General features: G+C 40.4%; 1 protein-coding gene and 1 non-coding gene across 3 annotated transcripts in view; both read left to right on the top strand.

Annotated features, from left to right (window-relative positions):
- TMEM131L (transmembrane 131 like) overlaps nucleotides 1-14,534 on the top strand; it is a 63,680-nt gene that overhangs the window by 23,939 nt on the left and 25,207 nt on the right. For both annotated transcript variants that reach the window (XM_048509125.1, XM_048509124.1), the window contains exons 4-10: nucleotides 1,341-1,409; nucleotides 2,823-2,946; nucleotides 4,493-4,609; nucleotides 7,452-7,562; nucleotides 11,796-11,873; nucleotides 12,688-12,841; nucleotides 12,959-13,017. In XM_048509125.1, the coding sequence (XP_048365082.1) occupies nucleotides 1,341-1,409; nucleotides 2,823-2,946; nucleotides 4,493-4,609; nucleotides 7,452-7,562; nucleotides 11,796-11,873; nucleotides 12,688-12,841; nucleotides 12,959-13,017 (712 nt within the window). The remainder of the gene's footprint in view (nucleotides 1-1,340; nucleotides 1,410-2,822; nucleotides 2,947-4,492; nucleotides 4,610-7,451; nucleotides 7,563-11,795; nucleotides 11,874-12,687; nucleotides 12,842-12,958; nucleotides 13,018-14,534) is intronic.
- On the top strand, nucleotides 9,937-10,083 carry LOC125440442. The gene has a single exon (XR_007245707.1). It is a non-coding gene; the product is annotated as a small nucleolar RNA SNORA66 (small nucleolar RNA).

The raw sequence follows: 14,534 nt of genomic DNA, 5'->3' as shown, positions 1-14,534 counted from the left end.
GAATAGAACATTGGGGAATATTGGACTGGTTCCAGCCAGCTTTTTTGCTGGTGAAAAAAGAAGGTAGTGTGTTCTCTGACCATCTAAAATGGCTATGCTAAGAATCATGGGATCCCCATGTATAAAAAGCATGTGAAATGGAGAAATTGGAAGAGGATGATTTAAAAAGCTGGCTGGATCCATCCCATTGTATTCTGAGGTTCCAGAATCTATGCTCAGGGACATAGGTATAGATTTTTTATGGGGAGGGTTCAGGGGTGGGGCCATGCCCCCACCTGCCCCTGGGGTGTGCCCTGGCCACGCCTCCCCAAGCCCTACTCCTGGCCTTAGTGCTTATAAAAGCAGCTCTCCTGAGGCCGGGGACAGCAGACTCCCCTGCCTCGCCCTCCCCTGCCACCCACCAACTGGGCTCCCAGCCGGCAGCCCCTTCTGCCCTCCCCTATGGGCAGAGGCATAACTAGGAAAAATGGAGCCCGGTGCAAAATCTGAGTTTTGTGCACACACCCCCCCCCCCATTGGCAGCCACTGTGATGCTGGAATCCACCCCAAACAGCATCACTTTCAATGGTGTTTAAACTAGAGAGCCCAAATTCTCCTTTTAAATCCACCTGAAAGGGAGAATCTGGGGTCCCCAGTGAAAACAACATTGAAAGTGATTCTGTTTTGGGGTGGATTATCCCCCACCCTGAAAAAGCATCACTTTCAATGTTTAAACTGGGGACCTCAGATTCTCCCTTTAAATCCATGCCGGGGGAGGGGTTAAAAGGAGAATCTGGGGAATTTTGGGGGGTGCCTGCTGTCAGGGGTGCAATTGTTAAGCTGGCAGCACCAAACTTTCAGAGTATCTTTAGGATACTCTCCTGATGATGCCACCCAGGTTTGGGGAAGTTTGGTTCAGGGGGGCCAAAGTTATGGACCCTCAAAGGTGTAGCCCCTATCTTCTATTAGCTCCCATTGGAAACAATGGGAAATGGGGGCACCCCTTTTGGGAGTCCATAACTTTGGACCCCCTGCATCAAACTTCACCAAACCTGGGTAAAATCATCAGGAGAGTCTCCCAAAAGATCCCTGAAATTTAGGTGCTGCTAGCTTAAAAAATGCGCTCCCTTCAGGCCGAAAACAAAAAAACCACAAAAAATACCAAAAAATCCACAAACGGGGCAGAGCTTCGGACATTTAATGAGGGGGGGGTTGAACCCGAGAACCCCCCCTTACCTACGTCCTTGTCTATTCTGATCACTACAGTACAGATTAACAGGAAGCCAGTTATGACACAAAACATTGTGTCAAATATGCTATGTTGTAGAAACTTACCAGCTAATAATTGCTTTCTTTTGCAGCTTCTCTGCAAAAATGCCTAATGGGAGGATCCTCCATTTTCACCCTTCAATTCTCCATTTTGGAATGCAGTGAGTATCTTTTCTACTTCTATAACACAAAAAAAGATTATTTCCATGTCTTGGCAAATTTCTCTCTAAGCAATATTTTATCCCCTGCTTTCATTTTGTAGTGATCATTGTAAGCAATGTCTCCCTTTTTCTGTTGCTTGGCAACTTAGGAATTACCACTGGTTATCTGTATTAGCAAACTGATTTTCATATCTGCATAGCTGTATTGACAGCATGAGCAACTGTGTGAATTTTATAGAAGCAAGTTAATGTGTGCTGCTAAAACTTGAATTGGTGCTTTGAGAACAAGCCAAGGAAAAGTCTTGAGTTTGTGTTTCCTGCCCCATCTTGCTGGTTAATTACTTTCTAGTTTTTCAACCAAACATGATACATGCCTGTCCTACAAATCCAGGCCAAACTGTGGACTGTCATCCAAGTTTTTAGAGCAAGTGGTAGCCATAGTTTACTGGCTCAGATGTAATGGGAAGCTGTGGAAGTAATGAACTAGATATGGCGTGCATCATGAAACTGGGGTCAGAGGAGCACGAGGCCAGAGGTGCCACTCAGAGCCCTCTCTGTGGACACGCGCAAAGTGTTCTCCCCCCCCCCCCCCCCCAATCTAGGCTGGCCTGGGCTGCTGGGCTCAATTATTAGCATTAAACCTAAGACCTAGTTTTGGGGAAGCAGTGTAGGTGACCCTGTTAAGCGCTGATAAACCCCACTGATTTTCGTTCAAAGAACTAAAGCATGATCTTTTACCTGAGAGTAAGCTTGGTTGCTGGCAATGGGGCTTGCTTCTAAGTAAACCCTCTTAGGGTCATGATTCACCCGTTGGAAGAGTTGCACGGTTGCTTCAAAGCAAAGCCACCGACTACTACCAAGCTTATTCCTGAGTAACGCATGCCTCGGAGCCAACCATTTTTTCTAAACTAAAACCTCAGTATTCAGGTTAAATTGCTGTGTTGGCACTTTGCGATAAATAAGTGGGTTTTGGGTTGCAATTTGGGCACTCAGTCTCAAAAAGGTTCGCTATCACTGAACTAGGATCTGGGAGACTGAGGTTCAAACATGCATTCTGCCATGGAAGTTCACTGGGTGGGCCTTGGGCCAGTCACACTTTCTCAGCCTAAGCTACCTCATAGAGTTGGTGCAAAAGTGCAGAACAATGTAAGCTGCTTCAGGTCCCCATTGGAGAGAAAGGCAGGGAATAAGTTTTTTTTTAAGTCAGCATTTTTCTAATTTCTGAGTCAAATTATAGCCTTGTAAATTGCTGGCTTGCTTCAAATGATTTTTATTTAAAAGTTAAATAGAACTAAGGTACTGGATAATAGAATTTTGTCCTGAACATTGACCATTTGTGATTGGAGTGAAAAGTATCAATCAGTATTTTTTCATTGTCAGTAATACTTTCCCCCCTTTATTGTTTTCTCCTAGGTTACTGGGACTACCTGAAGCTAAAATTCTATATGCTTACAACCCCAGTAAGGATAGAGAAGTTATAGTGAATTCAGTGTTTACAACTTCTAGGCATTTTCACGTGTCTCCTGTTTATGGCAGGGTGAGTGCTGCTATGCTTGTGGAAAATGTGGTGGAGTTTCATGCTTTCTTTGGCCTAAGGCATTGATTCTGTGGTCTCTCTTCCTTAATTTCCCAATCATTATCTTATTCTCTATTGACAAGTATATTTCTACTAGTGCTGAGGCCAGTTTTCTCACATGAACATTTTGTGGTGTGAACAAAATACCTTTTTGGATCAAGCCTGCAAAGAGGCTTTTGGGACAGTTCTGCCCTCAACTCAATGTGTTGTACTTTGGGAGGGGGGCGGGGTTGGCAAGACATCTTTCTGCAGGAAGCCACCACAGAAACATATTGCCAAAAAAGATGTATGTAGTGTGATAAGATGCATGTGAAACAAACCTCCCATAAAAGCTCAGCCATAATATCTACCAAATTCAAATTAGACTGACAAATATGGGCTGAAACAAAGAATGCTTAATTGCCTATAGTTCTGAAAGAACGACTGTATTTTATATCAGCTTCCTTTTCTTCCTCTGCACACTGTGATACTAAAATATTGCACAATTTTTATATATTATAGCAGTTAAAAATCAAGTGTGTTTGTCTTGAATTACTGTTTGTGGGCACACGATCAGATGTTTCTTATTGCTGGCCTCTTGTTACGAGGAACAGTTTGAAACTTTTTTATACACTATGACTTGATAAACATCTCATTTCCCTTTTTAAAATATAAATACTGGCCTATTTTGTTCTAGAAGCATCCGACCTGGATGAAAGGGCTACCCTTCCAAAGGTTTTAGACAAAGACTTACTAGAACAGCAACACCAAGTGACAATAGGGAAATTTGCTCCAAAACCTACAGTGTGGAAGAGGTGTTTCTTTTTAAATCATGCTATTATAATATATGAAAGTTTAAAATCCTTTTTAATTAAATGAACATTAAACTAAGTTTTCCATGTAACTTTGTTAGAAATGTTTTTATAACTGGTTGGAAACTCTATACCCAAATGACATCACTTAGATACTGTTATAAATTGAGACTGTGCACAGAATTGTCAACTCAAGTCACCTTGCTCAGTTAGTATTCTGAAAAGCCCCATACGTTAAATAATTTTCCCAGGCTTCTTGGCACACTAGCCTTAATAGTGATTTTCAGTGAATAAAATTAATGTAAGGAAACTTGAATGTCACTGGCGGTAACAGCTTTCCCGTTCTCTCACTATGCTTTTTTTTGCCATAGAGAGAGAATTCAGTAAGCTCCAAAGTTACTGGCTTGCATTGCCATTGCCATTGTCTTTACCTTTGCTCTGTGAGGGAGGAAGAGCAGTCCCTATTGACTGAGAGCCCTATAAATTTAGCACAATGCTGATGATAGATGCTATTGGAGCTCTGTCCCTGCCCTCCACTCATTTAGGGTGAGATGCAAAGGAGTTTATAAACAGGGTAGGCAAAGGCTAGTGGGAAAAAGATTGGAGGTGACATCTTTAAAAAAATATATATATTTACAAAGCTGTCATAAAAGCAGTGCAGCTGAATATATATATATATATATATTGAACATCAGACACCTTTATTTTATCTGTAGGTGATTCCAGCAATGGGAAAAAGTTATTTCAGAGTACTATTTCTTCCAAATGAAGAAGGCAGTTTTGAAAGTTCATTATTTATAAATACCTCATCTCATGGAGTATTTTCATATCAGGTAATTTTTTATTCACTAGCTTCAGACCTAGCGAATATTTGTTCTCAAATGATGTCACAGAATCCCTGTGAGATTGAAACCTTCCCCTCCAAATAATGGTGTTTCTCTCTGGTGTCTGCTGCCATTTGGACTGTGAAAGTCGCCTTCATTGCATAGCAGCTGACACAGTGATGCCTGTGATGTTACTGGTTTCTACAGGCAGGACATTGATTTGTAGAAATCCTTTCTGCTGCTTTCAGCCCTGAAGCATAGAGGTGATTCCAAGAGTGAGAGAACGAGTTTGTTTATAGATTATAGTGGTGTGATGAGCGAGGCAGTGCTGCAGTTCTGGCCCCTATACAGCAAGGCCTGGATTGTATCTGTTTCCGTATTGGTATGACACTTTGTGTAAACTTTGTGATGCTATGTAACACTTGAAACGGGTGGAGGCACTTTGAAAAGCAATCATTTAAATGGAAATTGTGCAAACGGGAAGTTTTCAGAGAATTGTGTCTGGGACACAATCTTTTGGCCCATTTAGCTGTTTTTTTTTGTTGATTTTAGCTAGTAGGTAATAGTGCTTTAAATGTTTCATGTAGTCAAGAGTGTTATAAAACTGTGAGTGGCGTGAAGTTGCTCCAGTGATGTCAAGAACAATTGAATTGGACTTGCACTGAGAGCATGTGCATAAATACCTGAAAGACTAAAATATAATCAGGATTCCTCTCTCAGACTTCTGATTTAGGACGAGCAGTGTTTCATCTGAGGCACTGCTGCACATACTTCCATTATTTCTCCACAATCTCACCACCCGTCTTTGCTTATTATTTTTCACTGTTAACTGAAATGATTTTTTTGTACACAATATGACTATAACTTAGTCATACAAATAATATTTTGGGGTGCAACATGTTCCTTAAAAAATATTTTTATTAAGACTTTTAAAAAGACAAACAAAAGTAACAGCCAAGAATACACAGAACAGGCTACACTTTAAAAAATGGGGGGTATTCCCAAGGCGGGAGCTGACTTTAGTCAGCTTCCACCAGGCTTTAGATGCAGGAACGCCCCTGGTGAAGGTCTCAGACATACACCACCTGGAAGGGTGGTGTAAATCTGCTTAGCCCTATGGAGGGCTTTCAGGCAGTCGGGAAGTTTCTGGACCTTGTGTCTCCGCATGGCGCCTGAACACTCTCTGGAGGTAACGTGGCAGCGGCACCATCCCTGATTGCCAGAGCCCTCTGGATTGGGCTGTTAGTTTCATTTTACATTCCCTTGTGAGGTCTACAGTATCAGAATATGTTATCAATTTGATTTAAAATATCATTTCTTGTCTAAATAAGGCTTCATGTGGTGAGAGCCTTTGTTGTTTTCTGACACGGCTTTAAATTCATACCATAGGCTCAGAATGGCACACCTACTACAATGATTATTTAAATCCTCACATAAATAGGCAGGCCATCCATGTCTCAAATATCCATCTACATCAGGGGTCTGCAACCTGCGGTTCTCCAGATGTTCATGGACTACAATTCCCATCAGCCCCTGCCAGCATGGCCAAATTGGCCATGCTGGCAGGGGCTGATGGGAATTGTAGTCCATGAACATCTGGAGGTTGCAGACCCCTGATCTATATCAAGCAGTCTTCTATTTCTCACAGGGTTCTACCTGTTCTAATGCTAGTTGCCTAGGCTTCCCTCCCAACTTTCTCCCTCATCTCACTAGTAGGTATCCAGAGTCCTTTCCCTGTGCCTGCTGTACCCGCACTAGTTTCAGGCACAGTTCAGTAGTATGAAATAAATGGTCTAGAAAGTAAAGAGGCTGAGGAAATTGCCAGGTTTTTTTCTGATTACAGTCTCACAACAGAAAAGGTAGGCAGGATAATTTATCTGTCTTTGGGCTACTTTCTCCCTAAGTACTCTATCGAATCTCTGCAGATCGGCTTTTTTATGATGGTAACTTCTTATGGCAAAGGTACTTGCCAGATGTAGAAGTGTGCTCACCACTGTCGAACAGGAGACCAGAGTATATGAACCCAGATAATCTTATTTAAAGATGGACTGTTCTGACTTCATTTGTTCTCAGTGCAAACTGATTTTTAAATAGTCTCAAGATGACAGTTGAAAAGGGAGGTGGCGCTTCAGAAGGAACCCTTGAGAGTTCTCTCAGATTTAAGCTGCTTATTAAGTAGCCCTTCTAGATGTCTAAATCTGAAGAACTGTATATAATATACTATATACTGCTGTAATATACATCTATTAAAAAGCATCTATTAAATGTGAATACACTTGATTTTCAACCCAATTTTAGCAGCCTAAAATCATGTTTCTCAATATGTGAAATATTTTAATAATTTCTCCTTTTTAGTTCAATGTGTAGAAAGCCCAGTGTATATTCTCACAAATAGGTTTTTCAGGCCTAATCTAAGTAAATGTGGATGCTAAATGGTGATTAATTTTTTTTTCAGGAGCTATGTGTGCCACTCATCTGTAAGACAAACACAGCTGCCCTCCACCCCATTTTTTGTCTGAGTCCTTTGTGATAGTCCAGTTTTTCTCTGGGTGCATTGCTGTGATGCATGTTTTGAATACAACTGACTCAAAACTGGGGCACTTTTATTGAAAGCTTTCACCCCCTGTGAAAGCTACCTTTTGTAATATATTGGTGCGGGAAGACTGCAGATAGGATAAATGCTTGTTCATTCATTTATTTATATTTTATTTATTTATTTCTTAAATTTATATACCGCCCGATCCCCGAAGGAACAGTGGGAACAGAAAGCAAGGTCCTCACTCTTAGTTAGTAGGTGTTAACTTTTTTGTTAGAATTTTTTGTAACTAGTTACTAACATATTTTGCTCTAGGTCTTTGGAATGGGCACTTCAAGGGCTATTTCAGAAGACTCTAGAAAGCAGCTAGCAAATACTTATTTACTGCTTCCACATATCAACAGTATCCAGATCTCACAAGCACTGGTACAGTATTTTAAAGTGAATATGAAGTAGTGTTTAGAAACTGCAAGTGGTTTTTGTTCTTCAAAAATAACCGCTTCAACTTCCTGTACTATATTAAGCAAAGTGATAGCAACAGGTTTTAATTGAAATTGTTGTGGTTTCTGACGGCTTTTGGGTGGGGGTGAAAATAAGAGTAATGGCAGCATTATTTACATGTTGCAAAGAATTTATATTTGAAATAGCACAGATGAAGAACTGATCAGATCTTTTTGCATGGCTTGATAGTCATGTGTGAGTGTATTGTGCAGTTGATCAACCATTACAGATTCAGGGTTGTAGGCACAAGTTTATTTGGCATTTTCCCTGGGGTGAAAAGTTGCCATTTGACCCCACATTGCTTCTAAAAGTAAGTTACAGTTGCTGTGGCCAGCTTTCATAGTTATTTCTTCTACTTGCTGCTGTAATTTTGCTGGTGAATTGTGAATTCTCTGTATCCGTTATTTTCTGCAAAAATAAGCTTTACCTTTGAGATAAACAGTTCAGTTGTCCTTAATGAGTGAGGTGAAATGGAATTTGAATTCATCTAGAATACCTTGGCCAAAAGTAGATTTTGGGGGTGGATTCTGAGGAGGGCTGGGTTTGGGAGGGGAGGGACTTCAAAGGGGTGTAATGCCATAGAGTCCACCTTCCAAAACAGCCATTTTCTCCATTTGATCTGTTTTGCTTGGAGATCTCTTATACTAGTGACAGATCTCCAGTCACCACCTGGAGGTTAACATTCCAAACAAGTCCCTGTATGGCTAGTGGTATTAATGTACCAATGTCTCTAATATTCAATATACATACACTTAAACCATTATAAATAAGCTTTTATACTGTGTAACATAAACAGTATTTACACAGGTTATTTACTGTATGATAATTTACACAAAGAAACACAAACCAAGTAGTTCCTCTACAAAGGGCTCCCAACAGCAAATAAATATTGAACAACATCCACATGGGCTGTCATTCTCAGGTTGCGGAATGACTTTGTGATAGCTTCACAATGGCCTGTTAGAACATAAGAACATAAGAACTAGCCTGCTGGATCAGACCAGAGTCCATCTAGTCCAGCACTCCTGCTACTTGTTAGCCACCAAGGTGCCGCCAGAGGGGCCTCATTTTTTGCAGGATGTGAAAGCAATGGCCTTCTGCTGCTGCTGCTCCCGAGCACCTGGTCTGCTAAGGCATTAGCAATCTGAGATCAAGGAGGATCAAGATTGGTAGCCATGGGTTAAGCTTCCTCACTCCATGAAATCTGTCCAAGCCCTTTGCAAAGCTATTCCAGGTTGGTAGCCATCACACACCACCTCCTGTGTATATTCCAAACACAATCACGCGTTGCGTGAAGAAGTGTTTCCTTTTATTAGTCCCTAATTCTTGGCATTTTTTTCAATGTGGAATGCCCCTGGTTCTAGTATTGTGAGAAAGAGAGAAAAATGTCTCTCTGTCAACATTTTCTACCCCATGCATAATTTTACTCAGACTTCAATCTTATATCCCCTCAGGCGTCTCCTCTCAGAGCTAAAAAAAAGGAGTCCCCAAAGCGCTTGCGGCCTCTCCTCATAAGGAAGGTTATGAAATCCTATCCAGAAATCATCCCTCGTTGCCCTTCTCTGCACTTTCTATCTCTTAGTATCCTTTTTGAAGGATGTAGTAGAGACTAAGACTGTTTTCCAAATTAAGTGGCACCGCATGTGTTTATATAAAAGGGCATGACAATCTTTGCAGTTTTATTATCCCAATTCAGCACCTAATTATCCCAGCATAGAGTTTACCTTTTCACAGCTGCCATGCATTGAGTTGACATTCCCATGGAACTATCAACTAAAGGGCCTTGATCCTTTTCCTGGTCTGTGACTGATAGCTTTTAAACCCCTGTAAGCGTGTATGTGAAGTTTGGATTTTTTGCTGAAGTTTGGATTTTTTTTTCGGCTGTTGCAGCAGAATTTTCAAAGAGCAATCCGTCTTCTAAAAGGTTACAAGAAATGAGGTTCTTTTTTGTTTTATCTATGCTTAAGGGCGAACTTGGGAGGCAGAGACTCTGGCCTGTTGCTCTGCTCTGGTCTCAACACCTTCTTTTGAAAGTAAAGATGAAACTTGCATTTTTGTAAGGTGTATCACTGCTTGAAAAATTGGAATAGAAATACTTTTAAGGAAAATGTCTACATTTAAAAGGAACAAGTCTGTCCTGAAAATAAGGCTCACATGAGTTGTTCTCCATTAACACTTGCACAGCTCTTTTTAAAAACTGAATTTGTATAGAATGTTTTGCTTATTTGCAAGTACTGACAGAGCATTCAAGAAAAGAACATGCAGAGTGCTTCAGGTCTCATTTTAAAAAAAGTATTACTTGCAAACTTCATCATAAGCTCTGCATGAGACGGCAGAAGGAAGGGGAAGTGGTTTGTTAAAGTAAATGTGGTTAGACGTAATGATACTCAAGACGGGCTTAGACATAATGAAACTAAGTGTGTTCATTCAGTCCACAAGAACAACATCAGGACTCAGCTCTACAGTTTGCACTGAAATTTTGGTCTTTAGAACCCTCATTATCTTAGTCCTTAAGAATTCATTAATGTGGCTTTGCATCATGTGTGGGTTATGTGAAAGTTTGCTCGTTTGTTCTACTACTAATGCCCAACTAACAGCAGACTTTCACATAACCCATTCACCATGAAAAGCCACATTAATGAATTGGTTTCTTAAGGACTGAGATAAGTTAGAAATGACATTTTGACTTGAGGTATTTCCTTACTTTCAAAATGTGATAGGAAAAAGTTCAGACGTGCATTTGAAAGATTGGCCTGAAGAGTTTCATTATGTTTTGTGAGTTACAGCTCCCCCTCGTGGAATTCTTCAGGGATTCTGGGAGCAAAGAGGAAGGAACTTACGGATGGAATAGACTGTTCTTTCTCTTTAGAGCCTTGAGCCTTTTTTAGTGCTTTGCTGGCTCATGAAGCAGTGTACTGCTAGGACTGAATTTTCACTCTTTTCTGTATATACTTTTTAAGCATCTCTAAGGCCTTTACTTGGGCCACATTCGTTTACAAATAATTTTGATAATGAAAGAATTGCTCAATTTGTACTACATAGTTACTTTTGGAAAAACATTTGGACAACATAGAAATATAACTGTGACAGACAGAAAGGTGTCCTGCGACTGAAGGGAAAAGCAGTCACTCAGATTAGTTTATGGGAGATAGAATATTGGAGGGAAGCACAACAGGATATAGTTTAGGTCTGACCCAGAAAGAGTACAGTCATAGTTTTGGGTCTGCCTCAGCAAAGCAGCCTGGCAGTGTGACAGTTGTTTAACTATGCCTATAGGAGATAATAGAGTATCTGATCATTAGGTCTCTGTTTGGTCATGAGCAGACCTTGTACCATTTAGTCTGACTGTTGGGAAAGGGCAGAGTGGTGTGGGTGGAATCCTGGTGTGAGAGAGGATCCAACCTAGTAGTTTGTCAGTGAAAGCCTATTTATACCTGTTAGCAGTAAAAAGGAATTTAAATCATACTCTGAATCCATTCCTGGTTTAAACTTATGTGGCTCAGCTAGGCTTCTCCTTTGGCTACTTGGAGACCTGTGCTGTTGAACTTGTTCTTTAAAATCAACCTGTAAAGTGTACTTGTTACTGTGAAGTTTTCTCATTGGTGGTGCCCACCCTGTGGAACTCTCATCTCATGTTTTGTCTGCTTACTACAAAGTTTACCTCATGGCTGCAAATCCAAAGCATTTTCACCTGCTGCCTTAAGAACATCGGGTAACTGAGGGAAAGGTTTACAGTTTAAACCAGTCATGGTCCCCCAAAATCATAGTAGGCTATGTGGGTTCTCTCAGTAAAGGTCTGTTATGAAAACTGACAACTTGTAACATGAAGTTTCATGCTGTCAAAAACTGTGCAATTTCTAGTATTTTTATTTAAAAAATGTTTGGCAAATTTTGGTGTAGGTGAGAGATGTGGAATATTTTCCAACGTGAAGGTATATACTGGAAGGTATTTTTACATTAAGATGTTTCCTTGAGGACCAAGTCTACCTGTTTCCTGTGTGCTTAGGGAAGCATATGGTTTTAATCAGAAGAAAAAGTATTTTCATTAGCCTCACTTTCCCTGGAATGTGCCTTCCTTGTACAGGATGTGATATTATCTGTTTCCCCAACTGCAAGTTACTGAACAACTTTCTGGTTGTGTCTTAATTTTTTTTCTAGGCAGAAACTAAGAATGTCAGTCATTTAAAGGTTCATCTTGAATGCAGTTTGGATAACAAGCTGCACCATCATTTTAAGGTATGATGCATACTTTTTGTCTTTGGAATTCTCCAATGTCTTAAGTTCCATTTGAAAGCACACACATTTGAGGGTCTGTCCAGACATGCTTGGTGTCCCCAGGTTTGACCCAGGGATGCAGTCCTTTTTAAAAAGCAAGTCCCTAGTCAGGAACTCCTTAGCCATGGGGTCCAATTCTGGTTGGTTTCTCCATAGCATTGGAGAAGTGGATCACCCCTCTCCTCTGTACTATTTGCCCAACCTGAAGTAGCACTGGGCCAATAATGCTTCTTGCTGCAATTTCAGGGAGAGAAAACAATGCATAGGGATCAGATCCATTTTCCCCCTTGAGCAGAGGTGGTCCTGATCAGAATTTAGCCCTGTGGCAAATTCTAAAGGTGGTCCTGGCTGGAAAATCACTTCTTAAAAAGACATTTCGTTCCCAGAGCAAATCTGAAGACTCCTGTCTCATCTAGATGGGCTTTAAGTTGTGCTCCTATGTGGCCAAGGTAACTCATAGTGTTCTGGCTGTTTAGAATTAGCTTGGGCTGTCATGGCTTCTGTGAGTCTGCCCCAAATGCTAGTTTACCCATCATATGTTGTAGAAAACACATTAAACTTAGTATTTCCTACTAGGAAATAGTTACTTTGGTTATATGGGATATTGAAGCAACTCTTCCGTTGCTCCCAATGTATCATCAGCACCCTCTCTTTAGATTGCGCAGTTAGTGTTTTAATGTTTTAAATGTTTTAAACTTTGCTGCTTTCAAGACTCTGAATAGTGCGGAAAGACAACATTGAAATGTTTTAAATAAATGGTGGAATTTTATTGCAGAGTTGCTGCTTCGTACCCGATGGCTTGATGCTGCTAGAAATAAGCTTAATGATCCGAGTGGAAAACACGCAGCATGAATTTGTGGATCTTAGACAATACATACTGGAAAACCTTTTTGTGGTTTATGTAGCAATGAACAAAACACAGACCTCAGGTAGGTCTCGAGTCTACACAAGTCCTTTGCAATTTGTCTGGATAACTGTCTATGTTAGTGCACAGAATTGATACTGGAACTTTGACCTTGGGTTTTGTGTGTGCTCTTTTTGGACAGATGATTACCCAGTAATCCTGTATATGTTGCATTCAGGCAGCAACCTTTTGTATGTGCAGGTAATTATATCTTCCCTATTTACACATTTAAAAAATATTTTTATTTGATAAGTGTTCTTTAGCTGTATGCAACCTGCCAATAATCTGGATTCTTTTAGGTGAAAGCATGTGCCTCTTTCTTTTCTTTTCCTTTATTTTTTCCTATAAAATCTCTATTATACAAAGACATTGAGCAGTGAATAGTTATTATGAATCATTTGTTACCCAATAAACAAAAAGAGTAAAATTCTTTTTGAATTTTGGTTCTGATGTTTGCTTTTTAAAAAATTGGGACAGAAAGTATCTAGTTAAAAATTCTGACTTGCTGATGCTAACTTGACTTTAAATGTAAATAAACTTGGAGAAAACCTGCAGATTATGGGACTCAAAAAACTATATGGTCAGTTGTTGACTCTGCTGCCAGAGAGCTAGCCTTCTGAGTCATCAGGACGTGAAAAGGGGGCTGACTAGAAAACAGGTCAGTGCAGTAATTGGACACCGACATTTATGGCATACCTACATCTGATTTGAGCTAGGAGACAGTTTGATATTATGGAGCAACTATGGATCAGAGAAACCAGGACCTGGAAGGGCCAGGCTGTCCCAGTTTCATCAGATCTCAGAAACTAAGTGGGGTAGGCCCTGATTAGTATTTGGATGGGACCCCGCCCAGGAATTCTAGGGTTGCAATGCAGAGCAAGTCAATGGCAAACCACCTCTGTCTCTTCCCTTGAAAATCCTAGATGGTTGCTCTGAGTTGGCTGCGGTTTGGCAGCCCTTTACACATACACAGGGCAGTGATAGAACAAATACTTCAGTTCAGTCTTTGACATTTCCATCAAAAGGATCTTGGGCAGCACATTTTGGTGAAAGAAATCTTTCTCAGCCCTGAGATTTGGGAGAACCACGGGCAATCTTAAGTAGGTGACATGCAGCTGGAAAGACCTGGGTTTGACTCTGTATAAAGCAATTTATATGCATTAACATGTAACAGCACCATTGAAGCATTCAAAAGGTTGTGAATTGACTGGCACTGATGTGAGTTTTCAGCAGTGTAAGGAAACTAAATGGACTTTACCAGACTTATAAGGCAAAATTGCCACAGCAAGTAAAATGTATACATAAGGGGGTGGAAAGTGAATTAAGAAAAAGGAAGATTGTGGTTCTGCATCTAGAAAACATCCTCTTCTACTCTTTGTGCTTTGGGGAAAATATAATTTTTTTGTCCATCTGTTCTTCTTTCTAAACTTTGTTCATCCCACTTACTCTCTGGGAAGGGAAGGATATGTTTGCTAAGAGAGAGGGAGAGAAGATTCTAGCCAAGTTGAAAGCAGTGGGAATGACGGCTTTATTTCTCCTCTGTCTTAGTAGTGAATATTCCAGCGCTCAGGAGGTCAAGTGGAAATATATTCCTCTGTTCACTTCTCTCTGAAATCTCGATAGTAGTTCTAACAACCTCTACCTCTTAAAAGTGAGATAGTACATCTGGTCTTTTTTCCCAAGAGCACTGGAGTAGAACAGAACATTTACTGTTGGCT

This window comes from Sphaerodactylus townsendi, linkage group LG10, assembly GCF_021028975.2.
Source record: "Sphaerodactylus townsendi isolate TG3544 linkage group LG10, MPM_Stown_v2.3, whole genome shotgun sequence".
NCBI classification, from domain to species: Eukaryota; Metazoa; Chordata; class Lepidosauria; order Squamata; family Sphaerodactylidae; genus Sphaerodactylus; species Sphaerodactylus townsendi.
This window is presented reverse-complemented; position numbering and strand designations above follow the sequence as displayed.